The sequence below is a fragment of the Anolis sagrei genome, chromosome 2 (assembly GCF_037176765.1).
Source record: "Anolis sagrei isolate rAnoSag1 chromosome 2, rAnoSag1.mat, whole genome shotgun sequence".
Lineage (NCBI taxonomy): Eukaryota > Metazoa > Chordata > Lepidosauria > Squamata > Dactyloidae > Anolis > Anolis sagrei.
The window spans coordinates 289,565,654-289,585,675 of NC_090022.1; the positions used below are offsets into that span (position 1 = coordinate 289,565,654).

Here is a 20,022-nt window from a genome sequence, read left to right on the forward strand (position 1 = left end):
CCTCTGGCGCATACATCCAGGCATAACATCCCAGTGCAAAGTAGTGGTTGGACTGGTTGACTAGGAGGTTTCAAACCCTGGTTTAGATATAGTAACTCACTGGATGACCTTGGCCAAGTCACATCTCTCTCAGCCTTAGGGGAAGGCAATGAGAAGCCACCTTTGACTCAAGTTTACTGTGAAATCCCCTTAATAGGTTCACCTTAGTGTCACCATGAGTTAGAAATGACTTGACAGCACACAACAATAACAGGTATAATCATTATGGGTTCAAACAGCTCAGCTGGGTACAACAAAGTACATTTTGAAGTCCCCATGGTTTCAGTTCTGATTTGCAAGGCTGCAGGTGTATGTGGGGACGCTCTCCTGGGAATTATGGATCCAATCCACCTTCCCTTTTCAATAATCAGAGAAGAGCACCTGCATCTCATACAAAATTCCCCCCTTTGAATCTTGGTGCCTCCAAGGACAAAAACAGATTAGAAACAAGTGATATGAAGCTCCTCTAGAGAAACACAGAACTTGGGATGCACCAAGACTTGTTTTGACACCACTTTAACTGCCATGGCTCAATGCTTTTCAATAGTGAAGGCTGTACTTTGTTGAGGCAACAGCACTCTTGAGTAGGAACTACAATTCCCATGATTCCATACCATTAAGCCATGGCAGTGAAAGTGGTATCAAATAGGTAGTGTAGATTCAACCTTGGACAGATGCTACCAACCCAACTAGACTAGTGGTCCTAACATACATCCCAAAGGCCACCCATGACTTTCATTGGCAATGAATAATGTTTGGGTAGGGGGAGATAATAGAAAATAGGTATCTGTGACAGTGACACACATGTACGTATGCACACATATGCAGGTCTGTGTGCAGGGGCCTGTGTATACGTACTTTCAATTTACTGGGAGTTGATTGTAGAAAGGCAATGGAGAATTTTGAGATTCCTAAAGAGTTTCTTAATACGATCCATGAATAATAAGATCATGTTCATAGAGATAACTTGACTCTTGCTGTGTTGGCTGTGGATTATGGGAAATTTAGTCCAATACATTGGGAGCTCCCGGTGGCACAGTGGGTTAAAGCACTGAGCTGCTGAGCTTGTTGACTGAAAGGTTGCAGGTTCGAATCTGGGGAGTGGCGTGAGCTTCTGCTATCAGCTCCATCTTCTGCCAACCTAGCAGTTCAAAAACGTGCAAATGTGAGCAGATCAATAGGTACCGCTCTGGCAGGAAGATAACGGCGTTCTCTGCAGTCATGCCGACCACATGACCTTGGAGGTGTCTACGGACAACGCCGGCTCTTCAGCTTAGAAATGGAGATGAGCACCACACCCCAGAGTCGGACACAACTAGACTTAATGTCAGGGGAAAACCTTTACCTTTACCTAGTCCAATACCCACTGATCTAGGGCAGGCTGGTGTTGGGACTGACAGTTCCTTGTCTTCATTTTGCCACTGTAATTGAAGTAGGGCTCGTTGTGTGGCGTTTTCTGACTTGTGCGGACCATTTCCATTTGGAAGAGCTGCCTAATGGACCACAAGCCCTGGAAAGAATAACTTGGACCTTTTCTCCCCTCTTCATATTATTTCCTCATGGAAAGTAAAATGACTTAAAAACAGTCCTTGGGATTCATTGGAAGATTTTGCCATGTTTTTCACTGAAATATTATCTGGCAACACACTAAATTGAGTTGACGAAGCCCCTTCCTCTCCATTAATCGATCAGTTGAATGCAAATACATATAATCAAAAATGTTTTTGAGCAGCTGAGGGGGAAATGGAAAGGACCTGAGGCTGTTAGGAATGGTGGAAGTTAAAGTCCAAAACACCTGGAGGGCCCAAGTTTGCCCACACCTGGTATAGATCCACCCGAAATGAGCTGTATTTACTGTACTGAAATCCTTTGAAAATGTGCCCTCAAAATCTTCAAACAAAGAAGGACGATCTATAGACTGTTTACCTTAACAAACACCAAAGGAACTTTCCTTTTTCTGGAATCTCCTTTAGTGCTGGAATGATGAAGGAGGAGAGCGCCAGCCCTGAATGAAATCCACTAGAAATCCAATCAATGAGCGCCTTTTGCAAATGCATTCAAATTGTGGCAGGAAGCAACTAATGAAAATCAATTAAATTATGAATTAAGTTGGAAAATTTGCTAATGAAGAAGGGGAAGCTTAATTAAATGTATTTTTTTTAACTTAACTGACGGACTTAGGTCAGCATTTCCGCATGAACGTTCTTCCAGAATCACAATATTAATTAAGGTATCTATTAATTAAACAAGCCAAGCCCTGTGCTTTTTTTTTGTCGTGTCAGGAGCGACTTGAGAAGCTGCAAGTCACTTCTGGTGTGAGAGAATTGGCTGTCTGCAAGGACATTGCCCAGGGGATGCCCAGATGTTTTGATGTTTTATCATCCTTGTGGGAGGCTTCTCTCATGTCCCCGTATGAGGAGCTGGAGCTGATAGAAGGAGCTCAGCCACGCTCTCCCCGGATTAGAACCTGTGACCTTCAGTTCTGCCAGCACAGGGGTTAGGAGTCCCCGGTGGCGCAGTGGGTTAAAACCCTGTGCCGGCAGGACTGAAGACTGACAGGTCGCAGGTTCGAATTCGGGGAGAGGCAGATGAGTGCCTCTATCAGCTCCAGCTCCTTATGCGGGGACATGAGAGAAGCCTCCCACAAGGACGATAAAAACATAAAAAAAATCATCCGGGCATCCCCTGGGCAATGTCCTTGCAGACAGCCAATTCTCTCACACCAGAAGTGACTTGCAGCTTCTCAAGTCGCTCCTGACACGACAAAAAAAAAAAGCACAGGGGTTTAACCCACTGCGCCACCGGGGGCTCTGGCCTCACCATTGCTTCTACGGATAATAACACAGCTTAACCAAAAACAATTTTCTTGGTGTCTTCATTTTTAGGCCTGTTACTGGGGTTATTTGGGGTGCTGATTCGTAAAATTGCATTAGAAAAACCACTTCAGCTCTAGACTATTAAATATGGATTTTTGTGGGCAAGCAGATGGTGACTACTGGATGGCATGTGTTCTGTATCATAAACTAGAGCGGATGTGGTCTATCCAATGCAAATTTCTGAATCAGCACCTCAAATAACCAAATCGAATCCAAAGTTGACCAAAAACCGATTCATAATCCTTTTGGTACTAATGTTAGAAAGTGGTCCCTGGTCAAAGTGGAGCCTGGTCAAAGTGATCCCGGGTCGAGTGGTCCCTGGTCAAAATGGTGCCTGGTCAAAGTGGTCCCTGGTCAAGTTGTTCCTGGCTAAGGTGGTCCCTGGTCAAGTGGTTCCTGGTTGAGTGGTCCCTAGTCAACTTGCTGCCTGGTCAATGTGGTGCCTGGTCAAAGTAGTCCCTGGTCGAGTGGTCCCTGGTCAAAGTGGTGCCTGGTCAAGTTGTCTCTGACCAAGGTGGTCCCTGGTCAAAGTGGTTCCTGGTCAAAGTGGTCCCTGGTCAAGGTGGTCCCTGGTCAAGGTGGTCCCTGGTCAAAGTGGTCCCTGACCAAGGTGGTTCCTGGTCAAATTGGTGCTTGGTCAAAGTGGTTCCTGGTCAAAGTGGTCCCTGGTCAAAGTGGCACCTGGGCAAAGTGGTCCCTGGTCAAAGTGGTGCCTGGTCAAGTTGTCCCTGACCAAGGTGGTTCCTGGTCAAAGTGGTCCCTGGTCAAAGTGGTCCCTGGGCAAAGTGGCACCTGGGCAAAGTGGTCCCTGGTCAAGTGGTCCCTGGTCAAGATGGTGCCTGATCAAGCTGATCCCTGATCAAGTGGTGCCTGGTCAAAGTGGTCCCTGGTCAAAGTAGTCCCTGGTCTAGTGGTCCTTTGTCAAGGTGGTCCTTGGTCAAGTGGTCCCTGGTCATAAAATGATTGGGAACCACTGCTCAAGAGTTAATTCCAATTGCATAAAGAAGGTCATGAAAGTATAAGTACCAGTAATGGATTCTTTCTCATCCAATATCTAAAAGATTCAGATTATTATTCACTTATTTATATCTGTAAAATCTGGAGTTGTTCTGGAAGTTGTAGAAAAACTTAAAACCCCCATAATGTAAAGACTTCTAGAGTTGAACAAGTTCAATGTCCTCTTCTACGTTCAAAATAGCTTTTTGCCTCAGTGATATCAATTATCAGGAAAAACACAAAGTTACTGAAATACAAGAATGGCTTTACGCTTTACTACAGTTGTGTTAAATATGCACTGAAATGTGTTTGCATGGACATATTAAGGTGCATTCAATTTTAGTTACCTTGCAAAATTACAGTGAAACAAAATCACCAACAACCCTGATTTATTAAACCATAAGACAGATGGTTATGAACTGGAGAGAGAATGAAATGTGTTGTAAATCTAAATTTCAAAATGGGTTCATTTGATGTAAAATTAAAAATGTGGTTAAGGTGGCGGGGGGGGGGGGGGTAGGAAAGAGCCTGAGGCTGTTAGGAATTGTGGGAGTTGAAGTCCAAAATACTTGGAAGGCCGAAGTTTGCCCATGCCTGATCTACACTGTAGAGTGCATGCGGTTTGACACCACTTCAACGAACATGAACTCTTGGGAGTTGCAGTTTGTTGTGGCTCTCAAATATCTCAAAACTGTAACTCCCAGGGTTGCATAGCATTGAGTCATTGCAGGTGTTAAACTGCATTAATTGTACAGTGTAGATGCAGCCGATGATTCCTCTTTGACCCCAACTACACTGTTGTATACATAATCAAGTTTCTGAATCCAGATTATCTGCTTTGAAGTGGATTATATGGCAGTTTAGACCCAGTTGCACAGTGGGTTAAAGCACTGAGCTGCTGAGCTTGTTGACCAAAAGGTCGCAGGTTCGATTCCAGGGGGCGGTGTGAAGCTTCTGCTGTCAGCCCTAGCTTCTGCCAACCTAGCAGTTTGAAAACATACAAATGTGAGTAGATCAATAGGTACCGCTCCGGCGGGAAGGTAACGACGCTCCATGCGGTCATGCTGGCCACATGATCTCGGAGGTGTCTATGGACAACGCTGGCTCTTCGGCTTAGAAATGGAGATGAGCACCACACCCCAGAGTCAGACATGACTGGACTTAATGTCAGGGGACTACCTTTAACCTTTAGACTCATATAACCCAGTGCAAAGTGGATCATCTGGGTTCAGAAACTGCATCATATAGCAGTGTAGATCCAGCCTGTGCCTGCTATAGCTCTTCTTACGAAATCATGGGATTTGTAGTTCAGGGCATTGAGAATTAAAGGATTTCATAAGATACAGCCACAGAAATTTGCAGAGGTGTGGAGCTCAGTTTCAAAGGATGACTGATGCTGTTATTTATGGATGTATTTCCTGACGAAACAATTGCTCTGGACAGCAACCTTGAGCTCTTTAAACAGCATCCTGGAATGAATTCTTGCAGTCTTGTTTCTGAGCATAATGGATGTGCTGGCACTCATCTAGGTCCATCTGGTTATCCAAGCTCAATTGCATTAATACGGTGAATATCGAGAGGAGAGAGCTCAAGTATTGCTATTGAATATGCTTCATTTGCAATAATACGATTGCTGTAGACTGAGGATGGATGCAAGCAGGCATTGATCAGCAAGGAACCAGGAATAAATAAACCCACCACGGTAAATATTATTAAAATATCTATGAATCCGAAGTTTGTCTCGTAGCAATAACTCATCATGATAAGTGCTGGAGTGACATTTTGCTGATTTGTGTCTTGCTCTCCCTCCAAAGAGCTCCTCTCTTTCCATTTTATCTTTAAGATCAGTAAAACTTAGCCTTAGTGAATAGCCCAAGGCCAACTGATCAGATCAGAGCTTGGGAAAGTTACTTTTTTAATTGCAACTTCCAGAAATGTGATGATTCACATCTCAACCAGTTCTTTTAGCATTAAGCTGCCTTAAGAAGAAGAGCCTTTTACCTGGCATTCTGGCTGAGGATCTGAATGGGTTTCAGCTGTTGTTGTTGTTGTTGTTGTTGTTGTTGTTGTGTGGCCGTCCCCAAAAGTCTCAGTCAGTGGACCTATGGAAGTGGGTTAAGTCAATGTGGATTTTTAAAATTTAAATGTAAATTCACAGCCAACACACACACACACACAAGCAAGAGAGAGAAAAAGTGTAAGCAGATACATATCAATATGTTGTTGTTGTTGTTGTGTGGCCATCCACAAAAGTCTGAGTCAGTGGACCTACGGAAATGGGTTAAGTCAATGTGGATCTTTTTTTATTTAAATGTAAATTCACAGCCCACACACACACATATGGGAGAGAGAAAATGTGTAAGCAGATGCTCACATATCAATATGTTGTTGTTGTTATTGTTGTGTGACTGTCCCCAAAAGTCTCAGTCAATGGTCTTATGGAAGTGGGTTAAGTCAATGTGGATTTTTTTATTTAAATGTAAATTCACAGCCTACACTCACACACACACATATGAGAGAGAGAAAATGTGCAAGCAGATACTCAAATATCAATATGTTGTTGTTGTTGTTGTTGTGTGGCCGTCCACAAAAGTCTGAGTCAGTGGACCTACGGAAGTGGGTTAAGTCAATGTGGATTTTTTTTATTTAAATGTAAATTTACAGCCCACACACACACATATGGGAGAGAGAAAATGTGTAATCAGATACTCACATATCAATATGTTGTTGTTGTTGTTGTGTGGCCGTCCCCAAAAGTCTCAGTCAGTGGACCTATGGAAGTGGGTTAAGTCAATGTGGATTTTTTAATTTAAATGTAAATTCACAGCCTACACACAATGGGAGAGAGAAAATGTGTAGGCTGATACTCACATATCAATATGTTGTTGTTGTTGTTGTTGTTGTTGTTGTTGTTGTGTAGCCTTTCCCAAAAGTCTCCGTCAATGGACCTATGGAAGTGGGTTAAGTCAATGTGGAATTTTTAATGTAAATGTAAATTCACAGCCTACATTCACACACACATATGAGAGAGAGAAAATGTGTAAGCAGATATTCACATATCAATATGTTGTTGTTGCTGTTGTTGTTGTTGTTGTTATTGTGTGACCATCCCCAAAAGCCTTAGTCAATGGACATATGGAAGTGTGTTAAGACAATGTGAAATTTTAATTTAAATGTAAATTCACAGCCTACACTCACACACACATATGAGAGAGAGAAAATGTATAAGCAGATGCTCACATATCAATATGTTGTTGTTGTTGTTGTTGCTGCTGTGCGGCTGTCCCCAAAAGTCTCAGTCAATGGACCTATGGAAGTGGGTTAAGTCAATGTGGATTTTTAAATTTAAATGTAAATTCACAGCCTACGCTCACACACACATATGAGAGAGACAAAATGTGTAAACAGATACTCACATATCAATTTGTTGTTGTTGATGATGATGTTGTTGTTGTGTGGCCATCCCCAAAAGTCATCAACTCCACTGGACTGGTCACATTGTCCAAATGCTTGATCACTGTGTCCTAAAGCAGTTACTCTACTCTGAACTCAAGAACAGAAAACATAATGTTGGTGGAGAGGAAAAGAGATTTAAAAATGGGCTTAAAGAGGAAGCTGTTCTCTAGTACGAGGGTTGAATAAAAAGTAATGCCTCCACCTTCCTAATTCCTCAACAGATGGCAGTACTGATATGCGGCAGGTACTGGCTTGTTCAGTAGACTCTCTCTACAGTGCCATTTTGGCAGGAAGCCTTAGCATTGAACGGTTGTGTTGTTAAAGTGCAACGTATGGAACCCTGCGCAGATGGTCAGTCAATGCGACTTAAGCAATGTGCAGTCATTGAATTCTTGACAGCAGAAGGTGTCACCTCAACATCTTTAACGACCCAATGACACATAGTACTCACATCAACGCAATCACCATAAACAGCTTGCATTCTCTGATGAATCTCCTTTGGGATGACACCTTCTGCTATCAAGAATTCAATGACTGCACATTGCTTAATCCACATAGTTAAAGCAATGGTATTCCCCATAGTCACCTACAGATGTGATAGCTGGACCATAGGGAAGGCTGAGCGAAGAAAGATAGATGCTTTTGAACTGTGGTGCAGGAGGAAAGTTCTGAGAGTGCCTTGGACTGCGAGAAGATCCAACCAGTCCATCCTCCAGGAAATAATGCACAGGTGCTCACTGGAGGGAAGGATATTAGAGGCAAAGTACTTTGGCCACATCATGAGGAGACAGGAAAGCTTAGAGAGGACAACAATGCTGGTGAAAATGGAAGGAAAAAGGAAGAGGGGCCGACCAAGAGCAAGATGGATGGATGAGATCTAGGGCCGTAGCCAGAAAAAAATTTCGGGGAGGATTGAAAATTTGGGGGGGGGGTGAAAATTTCAGGGGGGCGTGTTTGAAAATTTTGGGGCGGGGGGGAGTTGAAACCTGCCTCTTAGCTCACGCTGAAGCAAAGAACACAGCAGGGGGCAGAGCAGCCTTCAATAGCCTGCAGCTCTGCCCCTGTCAACCACTTCCACCAAGTCTGGCCTCCCCCAACTTGGTTGCTTCACTACATCGGCTATTGCTGCAAGTAATGACAGTGTGAATAAATTGTCAATATTTGCTTAAGATAGTGCTTGCAGTTCTGGAGGGACTCTTAATTTTTGCATCTCAAAAACTTAGCATGGGGATTAGGTTAACCAGGTAAAATTCATGTGTAAACCAGGTTTATTTTTTTTTAACCTGAAAAATTTGGGGGGGAGGGGTTTGAACCCCTAACCCCTAACCCCCCCCCCCTCGCTACAGGCCTGATGAGATCCTTGAAGTGACTGGCTTGACCTTGAAGGAGCTGGGGGTGGTGACGGCCGACAGGGAGCTCTGGCGTGGGCTGGTCCATGAGGTCACGAAGAGTCGGAAATGACTGAACGAATGAACAACAACAACACGTTTCTTAAGTTGCATTGACCGACCGTCTGCGCAGGGTTCCATATTTCACACTTTAACAACACAACCGTTCAATGCTAAAGCTTCCCGTCAAAATGGAACTGTAGAGGAGAGTCTACTGAACAAGCCAGTACCTGCCGCATACCAGTACTGCCATCTGTTGCAGAGTTACGAAGGTGGAAGCATTACTTTTCATTCAACCCTTGTAACATGGAACTCTTAATGGGGAAAGGGACATTTTAGTTCATTGATACGTAATGCTCCTTTCACAGACCATGATGGATCCTGAATGAACGAAAGCAGGAGGGTTTGGCTTCCACACATTAAAATCACATTTGGCCCTATTTCTCCGCAGGCCCCTCTTTTAGATGAGGATGCAGAACGAAACCTGATATTTGATAAGAAGCTGCCTCGGCATAAATCAATAACTTTGTATTTCTCTCTTCATTAAGGTGAACCCATACAGGAAACCAATCCACCTCATTCTCTGAAAAAGGATGTCGAAAACATGGGGAAAGGTAAAGGCGGGGTGGGGAGAGAAATTATATATAGATAAATTGATATAGATCCCTTTGTTTGAGTAGTATATATGAAGACAATTGAGGGTAATATGTTTTTTTTATTCCCCGCCATATTTTAAGCTTTGACAAGTAACATATGAATAATATATGGACCTTTTGTGCGGCTATAATTGAGATTAATGCATATGTATCAATCAATACGTGACACTGGGCTATAATACTTTGAAATAATGTATTGCATTGATTTATATTCATGGATTTCTGCACAAAAATCTATCCCCGGCCTGTGGAAATCATGCCACTGCCACCCTTCACGTGCCAACAAATATTTTGCCTTTTTTTGAAAATTATGAGCTCCCCGGATAAGTGGGCTTTGGAGATTTGTTTCCACCAATGAGCAAAAAAGGCTTTTTGTTTCTCCTCTCGATCTAGAAGAGCTTCAGAAGGTCTTGTTTGAACAGATCGACCTGCGGAGAAGGCTAGAACAGGAGTTCCAGGTCCTCAAAGGAACGGCCTCTTTCCCAGTATTCAGTAAGGAGAACCATACTATTGTGACTTTCCTGTGGCTTTTGTTGTGTCCTAAACTGTGTCTTGGTGATGGACAACTCATGATAATTAAGTACAGTCATCTCCCTACTTTTGTGGTTTTGACTTATTCAAAATCTCTAGCTTCACCAATGTCAACCTCTCTAGAAATCTCTACGCCCCCTTCTACACTGCCATAAAAAATCTAGGTTATCTGCTTTGGACTGGATTATATGGTAGTGTAGACTCATATGATCCAGTTTAAAGCAGATAATGTGGATTATGTGATTGGTTAATCTGGATTATATGGCAGTGTAAGGCAGTGTAAATGCTTTTTTAGACTGTGTCGCTCGGAGCACCTTGGTGGAGAGTGACTAATTAAGAAATAAAGTGAAGTGAAGTGAAGTGAAGTGAAGTGTACACTGCCCTATATACCAGGATCTGATCACAGATTACCTGATTATCCCAGATTATCTGGCAGTGTAGACTCATATAATCCAGATAATGTGGACTATCTGATTGCCTTACACTGCCATATAATTCTTATTATCCAATCAGATAATCCACATTATCTGGATTATAGGAGTCTACACTGCCAGATAATCTGGGATAATCAGGTAATCCGGGATCAGATCCTGGGATATAGGGCAGTGCACATTGCCATATAATTCTTATCCAATGTGCACTGCCCTATATCCCAGGATCTAATCCCAGATTATCTTCTTATCCCAGATTATCTGGCCGTGTAGACTCGTATAATCCAGTTCAAAGCAGATAATGTGGATAATCTGATTGGATAATCTGGATTATGTAGCAGTGTAAGGCAGTGTACACTGCCCTATATCCCAGGATCTGATCCCAAATTATCTGATTATCCTAGATTATTTGGCAGTGTAAACTCATATAATCCAATTCAAGGCAGATAATGTGGATAATCTGATTGGATAATCTGGATTATTCACATTATCTGCTTTGAACTGGATTATATGAGTATATCCCATGATCTGATCCTATATCCTGAATATCCCAGATTATCTGGCAGTGTAGACACATATAATCCGGTTCAAAGCAGATAATATAGTTTATCTGATTGGATAGTCTCGACTATATAGCTGTGCAAGGTAGTGTACTCTCCCCTATATCCCAGAATCTGATCCCAGATTATCTGTTTATCCCAGATTATCTGGCAGTGTAGACTCATATAATTCAGCTCAAAGCAGATAATCTGGGATCAGATCCTGGGATATACAGCAGTGTAGATCCAGCCTAAGTCTTCCAATGCAACTTTGTTGTCAGAAGTCAACCACAGAATAATACTGGAAAACTGAAATTTCTAGAGTAATTTTCTCTCAGGTTGAAAAAAAATGTTTTTAATAATAATAACAACAACAACAACAACAACAACAACTATATTTACATGCCGCTTTTCTCCTGCAAAGGGACCCAAAGCAGATTCAAATATATTAAAATGCAATACAAAATCAACAACATCAAAGGGACAGATATAAAACATTACAAGCAATCAATAAAACATAAATAAACATTGAAAACAATATACATTATTGTGACATGTTATTAAATCTTTGCACTGCCCAATGGAGATTAAACCTTCTCTTTAGTTTATGGTTTTCTGACTTTTGTTCTGCTTGTATCTCTTGATTGAGACACAACGCAGCTCACAACATTCAAAACAATGCAATTTAAAATCTGCAACATAATTCATCCTGCCATCGGAAAGACCACATGGAGGGTCATATCAGTAAAAAGAAATGAAAATCATCCCAGACAAGGAAATTTGAATTGCTTGGTTAGAGATTGGTTAGCAAGCATCACCATACATTAGTTACCTGCCAGGTGATGTCAGTGCGGTGGCTTGGAAATTTGCCATAGTCATTTCCACCTGTATCCTTTTGCACCACAGTAAAATTTAAGACTCGCCTCCCCGTTACTGTAAATACAGCGTGCAATGAAACCACACAAAAGTCAACTCAAATGGAAACAGATGGCGGTGTACTGCTGACCAAGGAAGCGGCGGCAGAAGCGTTTGCCAGCTTGAAGAATGTGTGGTCTTCCCGTCATCTACCACAAAGCAGTGGTCAATTTTGCTCTAGATTAAGAAAAACGAATGCCAGGCTATAAACAATCACGGGGATTGCTTCCTGCTTTGGGAAACTGATCCTAGAAACATGTAATCAGAACTGAATCCCAGGTATGAATGGGAACCCCTAAGTAAACATGCCTAGATAAGCATGGACATAGTTCAAAGCATTGTGTGTTTGCTTAGAAGTAAACATTATTGAGTTTAGGGTCCAGTTCTACATATCTTTTAATATGGCCCACATGTTTAGATTGTGCAAATGACTCACTTTCTCATGTGGGATCATACATACATATGTGTTGTTGAAGGCTTCATGGCAACAATCACTGGATTGCTGTGAGTTTTCTGGGCTGTATGGCTGTGTTCCAGAAGCATTCTCTCCTGATGTTTCACCCACATCTATGGAAGGCATTCTCAGAGGTTGTGAAGTCTGTTGGAAACTGAGTTATATAGTAATTTAGAAGGGGTCTGGGTGCTACTGTTGAAGACATATACAGGGTTTCATTGTATGTAGACCTTCCATTTCTCCTGAACTGTTCAAAATGGCAGCTTAACATTTTTGCTTTGTGCAACACAATGGCTTATTATGATCTTGTAACTGTACATATTTAATTTAGTAACTTTTGCTGTTTTCAATAGCGAATATTCAGTTCCTCCAGCAATGCAACATTCTCAGAGATGAAGCAAACAGATATATTTTCCAGAATTAACTACCTGCATGATTTGGTTGCTTAGTTGTTTGTAATTCAAATCCTTCCATTAGCATTATTTTCTACATTTCTTTCTTTTCTTTCCTCTTTCCCAAGATAATTTTCAAGACCAGATGAAGCGTGAATTGGCCTACAGAGAAGAAATGGTTCAACAATTACAAATCGTAAGATATCTTCCCTTGTTAAAAATATTAAGATTAAAGTTCTTTACTTTTCAACATATTGATAGCAATGCAATACTAATTCAGAATAGGGAGGGTGTTGCACTCTAGCACTACAAAGTGTAGTAGAGCATAGGAAACTTGTTTCCTGGTCAATTGACCACCATAAGTTCTGAGGGAAGCATGTCCAAATGAACATTGGGTAGGAGAAATGTCTTGCAGCGCAGGCCACACAATCCCATTGCTTTGTGGTGTTCTGGACCTGCAGCTCGGTCTCCCAGTGCCCTCTTCTGCCTCCGAGTTATTACTACACCCTCCAGGACTCCAGCAAGCAAACAGTGTAAATCTGGAGACTGAAATAATGTTGGATCGATAGCTTTCATTTTCGGCTTTTTGTCCGCAGCTTTTTACGACTTCCTGAACGAATGACTTTCCTGGCTTCCCCAGTAATTGGGAAATTGGCAAGACAGTCTTTCTCCTCTGTTGCACATCCCTTGCCACAGGAAATTATCTTCCCGAACAAAGTGAGGTTGCAGACAACAGATGTGGGAACTACTTGTTGAAGGCAATGTAGTGAGATTCTTGCTGATATCCTAAATCACATTACATAGTGTAAACCTACGTGCAAGTAGTTACTTGATGATGACATTACGGAATCTTTCTGCTGAAGAACAACACTGTGCAACCAACTATGACCCTGTTGTAAAGTTTGCTTATCGTTGTGCAATTCCTGCAATATGAGAGAATTAAGTGGCAAATTGAAGGGACTGGTGAATGTCTGACTGAAGGGCCAGAATCCTGTTGGTTAGTCCCAGTTAGAGTTCACCTCTTAAATAAATTGTTGAATGGTGATAATACATATAGCTGAATCTTGTTGATTTGTATGCAAAGGAATCTTGTAATATGTATTGTCGAAGGCTTTCATGGCCACAATCACTGGGTTGTTGTAGGTTTTTCTGGGTTATATGGCCATATTCTGGAGGCATTTTCTCCTGATGTTTTGCCTGCATCTCTGGCAAGCATCCTCAGAGGTAGTGAGGTCTGTTGGAAGTAGGAAAATGGGTTTATATATCTGTAGAATGACCAGGGTGTGACAAAGGACTCTTGTCTGCTGGAGCTAGGTGTGAATGTTTCAACTGACCACCTTAATTAGCATTTGATGGCTTGGCAGTGCCTGGGGAAATCTTTTGTTGAGAGGTGATTAGATGTGCCTGATGGTTTACACTCTGTTGTTTTGCTGTTGTAATTTTAGAGTTTTTTAATATTGGTAGCCAGATTTTGTTCATTTTCATGGTTGCTTGCATCACATCTTCACCTTCTGGCTTTCTGTGTCCTTTGCAGATTCCCTATGCAGCAAGCTTGATCAGGAAAGAAAAACTCGGAGCACATCTCAGCAAAAGCTAAAAGGTGAGCAAGCATGATTGCATTAGAAACTCAGTTGTTACTGTTGTTGGATGTTGTAGCGAGTGTTAAATTCACTATACAACTTTGGATGGTGTCTTGGTGAACATTTGAGCGTTTGGAACAAAGAACACTAGGAATTCTGTATATATCTAATGTAAAGTTCTCACTGAAAAACACAGTCAAAAGTTCACTATATAGCAGGCATGGGCAAACTTCCACAATTCCTAACACTTGGGGGTTTCTCAACCTGGGGGTCAGGACTCCAGGGTGAGGGGGTCATGAGGGAGTGTCAGAGGGGTTGCCTAAGACCATCAAAAAACACTATTTTCGGTTGATCATGGGGTTCTGTGTAGGAAGTTTGGCCCAACTCTATCCTTGGTGGGGTTCAGAATGCTCTTTGATTGTTGGTGAACTATAAATCCCAGCAACTACAACTCCCAAATGTCAAGGTCTATTTTCACAACCTCCACCAGTGTTCACATTTGGGTGTATTGAGTATTCATGCCAAATTTGGTCCAAATCCATCATTGTTTGAGTCCACAGTGCTCTCTGGATTTAGGTGAACTACGACTCCAAAACTCAAGGTCAAAATCTATTTTCCCCAAACTCCACCAGTGTTCACATCTGGGCATATTGAATATTTCTACCAAGTTTGGTCCATATCCATCATTGTTTGAGTCCAGTACTTTCTGGATGAAGGTGAACTACAACTCCAAAACGCAAGGTCAATGCCCACCAAATACTTCCAGTATTTTCTGTTGGCCATGGGAATTCTATGTGCCAAGTTTGGTTCATTCCCATCATTGGTGGTGTTCAGAATGCTCTTTGATTACAGGTTAACTATAAATCCCAGCAACTACAACTCCCAAATGACAAAATCAATCCACCCCAACCACACTAGTATTCATATTTGGGCTTATTGTGTATTTGTGCCAAATTTAGTCTAGTGAATAAAAATACACCCTGCATATCGGATATTTGCATTACTATTCATAACAGTAGCAAAATTACAGTTATGAAGTAGCAATGAAAATAATTTTATGGTTGGGGGTCACAACATGAGGAACTGTATTAAGGGGTCACGGCATTAGGAAGGTTGAGAACCCTTGCCCTAAAGGGACATAATGCCCCAGCATCCATAAGCTGCCTGACATCCCAGACTGTGAGAAAGGCAGGACGGAAATTAGTTAAATACATAATAAGTAGGCCAAAAATGAAGTCTGAAAAAAATAACCCAGTGCTTAGTCTTCATACAGAGTGAACAGCACTGGGAACCCATTTCTCATGCTGTGTGTCTTGCCTTGACACATGCCTTTTTGACCGGCAGCAGAGATTGTTTCCGTAAAGCAAACTGCGCTGCTATTCTGAGATTAGTGTTCACTTAAATGATTAACCAAAGCAACCAAGCAGGGAAAGACATGGATTTTTTGAGCGGTAGTTTTTAGAAACAGTTTCCGATTCTCTGTAAGCCCCGGCCAAAGAGACAAAGCTGCTTTGGAGTCCGATATGGACGTATTCTCCTGTGAACCACAAATCAGTAAAGCTGAGAGTCTAGGCTTTATAGAGACTCCAGCAAGGTCCAACTTACCATAAGTTATTTCTTTTTCTCTCTGACTGACATGTATGGGTTATTCTGCATCCATGGAGAGCCATTTGGAAACTTTTAGGACTAAGCATGTTGGTAGGAGTCCTATCCACACCACACCATCCATGCCTGGATCAATCCTGCTCTTTTTCCTCATCAGCAACATGTTGGCGACTGTCTAGTGTTCAGAAACGGAGGTCAGGCTCACTGTGCAAAACCCAAACATTTCTGGACACCACTCTAATAAAGACAATTGGTTGCTTCGTATTCAGAAGTGGCAATCCTCAAGTCTTCACTGGACGTCTATCTATCCCAGACATGAGGAAACTTGGGCCCTCCAGGTGTTTTGGACTTCAACTTCCACAATTCTTAACAGCCTGCATGGCCATGTTCCACAAGCATTATCTCCTGACATTTTGCCACATCTATGGCAGGCATCCTCAGAGGGTGTGAGGTATATTGGAATCTAAGCAAGTGAGGTTTGTATATCTGTGGAAGGTCCAGGGTGGGAGAAAGAACTCCTGTCGGTTGGAGGCAAGTGTAAATGTTGCAGTTAATTACCTTGATTAGCATTGCAAAGCCTTGCAACTTTAAGGCTTGGGTGCTTGCTGCCTGGGGGAATCCTTTGTTGGGATGTGTTAGCTGGTCCTGATTGTTTCATGTCTGGAATTCCCCAGTTTTCTGAGCATTGCTCTTTATTTATTGTCTTGATCCTGGTGTTCTTCAATACTGGTAGCTAGAAAGGTTTCCTCCTTTCTGTTGAAATTATCCACATGCTTCTTTGTGTAGTCTGACATGGTGGTTGTTAGAGTGGTCCAGCATTTCTGTGTTCTCCAATAATATGCTGTGTCCCGGTTGGTCCATCACATGCTCTGCTATGAGCAATTCCAGACATGAAACAATTAGGGCCAGCTAACACCTCCCAACAAAGAATTTCCCCAGGCAGGAAACAGCTAGGATTTGTGTCCAATTATGGGCACCACAATTCAAGAGAGAGATTGACAAGCTGGAATGTGTCCAGAGGAGGGCAACTAAAATGATCAAGGGTCTGGAGAACAAGCCCTATGAGGAGCGGCTTAAGGAGCTGGGCATGTTTAGCCTGAAGAAGAGAAGGCTGAGAGGAGATATGATAGCCATGTATAAATATGTGAGAGGAAGTCACAGGGGGGAGGAGGGAGCAAGCTTGTTTCCTGCTTCCCTGGAGACTAGGACGCGGAACAATGGCTTCAAACTACAAGAAAGGAGATTCCATCTGAACATGAGGAAGAACTTCCTGACTGTGAGAGCCTTTCAGCAGTGGAACTCTCTGTCCCGGAGTGTGGTGGAGGCTCCTTCTTTGGAAGCTTTTAAACAGAGGCTGGATAGCCATCTGTAAGGGGTGATTTGAATGCAATATTCCTGCTTCTTGGCAGGGGGTAGGACTGGATGGACCATGAGGTCTCTTCCAACTCTTTGATTCTATGATTCTATGAAGCTGCAAGGCTACTCAATGCTAATCAAGGTCATCAATTGCAACATTCATACAGACAAGAGTTCTTTCTCTCACCCTGGACATTCCATAGGTACATAAACCTCACTTGCCTAGTTTCCAAGAGACTTCACAATTTCTGAGGATGTCTTCCATAGATGTGGGTGAAACATCAGGAGAGAATGCCTCTGGAACATAGCCATACAGCCTGGAAAACTCACAGCAACCCAGTGATTCTGGCCATGAAGGACTTCGACAACACTTCTAGATATTGTTGAGCTGGCACTTCCCACTAGCTCTGACTGGCACTGCCAATGTTGAGGAATTGCTGGCTGATGCAGTCCAGTATGGATTCAGTTACACTTGGGTTGGCTGGCTTCAGTCCTTGGGTGCACTTTCATATAATTTAATTAATTGCAGTTTCTGTGATAAGATGTACAACCACAGGGAGAAAGGAGCAAGCTTGTTTACTGCTTCCATGGAGATTAGGACGAGGAACAATGGCTTCAAACTACAAGAGAGGAGATTCCATCTGAACATGAGGAAGAACTTCCTGACTGTGAGAGCCGTTCAGCAGTGGAACTCTCTGCCCCAGAGTGTGGTGGAGGCTCCCTCTTTGGAGGCTTTTAAACAGAGGCTGGATGGCCATCTGTCAGGGGTGATTTGAATGCAATATTATTGCTTCTTGGCAGGGGGTTGGACTGGATGGCCCAAGAGGTCTCTTCCAACTCTTTGATTCTATGATTCTACTAGCCATCCCCTGCCACACGTTGCTGTGGCCCACATGGGGGTTCTGTGTGGGAGGTTTGGCCCAATTCTATCGTTGGTGGAGTTCAGAATGTTCTGTGATTGTTGGTGAACTATAAATCCCAGCAACTACCACTCCCAAATGTCAAGATTCTATTTTCCCCAAACTCTACCAGTGTTCACATTTGGGCATATTGAGTATTTGTGTAGAATTTGGTCTAGATCCATCATTGTTTGAATCCACAGTGATCTCTGCATGTAGGTGAACTACAACTCCAAAACCAAAGGACACTGCCCACCAAACCCTTCCAGTATTTTCTGTTGGTCCTGGGAGTTCTGTGTGCCAAGTTTGGTTCAATTCCATCATTGGTGGGGTTCAGAATGCTCTTTGGTTGTAGGTGAACTATAAATCCCAGCAACTACAACTCCCAAATGACAAAATCAATTTTTTTGAGTGAAGGACATACATTGGGTTGTTAGGTGTCTTGTGTCCAAATTTGGTTTCAGTTCCCCCAGTGGTTTTTTAGTTCTGTTAATCCCACAAACGAACATTACATTTTTATTTATATAGATAGATGAACCAGTGGGCTCAGAGTTTGGTAATGTTTTCTTTTCTTTCTCCTTACAGCAGGTGCGTCAGAACTTCTTGTAAGATACCACCCATCACTCTGAATTCAGACTTACCTAAAGACTGAAAATGGAAGGGCTTTGGGTTTAAAACAAAAACAAAAGGAACAAAGAAATAAACCAGGTTCCACTCAACCTAAGGACAAGTGACCTCAAAGCTTCATGGACAACCCATGTAAATTAGAATGTAGCAGCCATTTATTGATTTTTTTAAGACAACAGAAAAGGAAGGGGGACATGGAACACATTCAAGAATGCTTGTCTTGGATCTTTTCGGTGGTACCAAAGTTCGGTTTGGTGTTTTTAGAAGGACTACTCCTGAACTTGATAGAAACTGTGAAAAGGCTTTTGACCTGGTCGTGTGGATAAACCCATGCAAAGAACTCCCTGGCACCTCTCCGTCCTATGCCATGAAAAGCGTTTTAGAGTTATGCTATTTTGCTTTTTGGGAAGTGATTCTTTTCTGGAGAGGAATGTGATTCAGAAAAAAAAATCCCCAAACAACAACAATCATGGGCAAGCATTACATCAAGAAGTCCCAATGGAAGAGCATTAGCCATATCCAGGGCTTTCTGAAAGCAACCTGGAAACTTCAAGGATCCCATACATCCATTCCAGCCCAACCCAAAACAATTCCCTCATCCCTTCCCAGACTCTGTCCATTCTCTCCTGGTATTTTGCCTGCTGTATGAATGAAGATTGTACTCTTCTGGAAATATTTTACAATTTATTATTGAGTGTAATTTAAAAAAAAATATAACCACTGAGATTAAAAAAAGGTATTTAACTCTGTTGTAGTTTCTTTAACATTCATGTGGATAAAAAGAAGTCTATAATAAAAACACAAAACTATATGATGCAATAGTTGGTGCTTTCGTACAATTCAATCATTGTGTGCATTTGCTTAACCTGTCTCCTTGTGCTCTCACTTGCCACATTTAGGGGGAAACTGTGTTGGTTATTCATTAATTTGAAACTAGAGTATGTATCTGGATTATGAGAGCCACCGGTGGTGCAGTGGGTTAATCCCCTGTGCTGGCAGGACTGAAGACCGACAGGTTGCGGGTTCGAATCTGGGGAGAGGCGGATGAGCTCCCTCTATCAGCTCCAGCTCCTCATGTGGGGACATGAGAGCAACCTCCCACAAGGATGATAAACATCAAATCATCCAGGCATCCCCTGGGCAACGTCCTTGCAGAGGGCCAATTCTCTCACACCAGAAACTACTTGCAGTTTCTCAGGTCGCTCCTGACACGACAAAAAAAATCTGGATTATGAAGGGTATATGTACCAAATGTGGTCTCAATCCATCAAGACATAGAGGA

General features: G+C 42.4%; 1 protein-coding gene across 1 annotated transcript in view; it reads left to right on the forward strand.

The window, feature by feature from the left end:
• Positions 1-19,559, forward strand: part of SKOR2 (SKI family transcriptional corepressor 2) — a 65,057-nt gene extending 45,498 nt beyond the window's left edge. The window contains 5 exon segments of the mRNA XM_060761226.2: positions 9,304-9,369; positions 9,805-9,903; positions 12,802-12,869; positions 14,208-14,273; positions 18,699-19,559. Coding sequence (XP_060617209.2) covers positions 9,304-9,369; positions 9,805-9,903; positions 12,802-12,869; positions 14,208-14,270 — 296 coding nt within the window. The 3' untranslated portion in view covers positions 14,271-14,273; positions 18,699-19,559.
• The last annotated feature ends 463 nt before the right edge of the window (positions 19,560-20,022 follow it).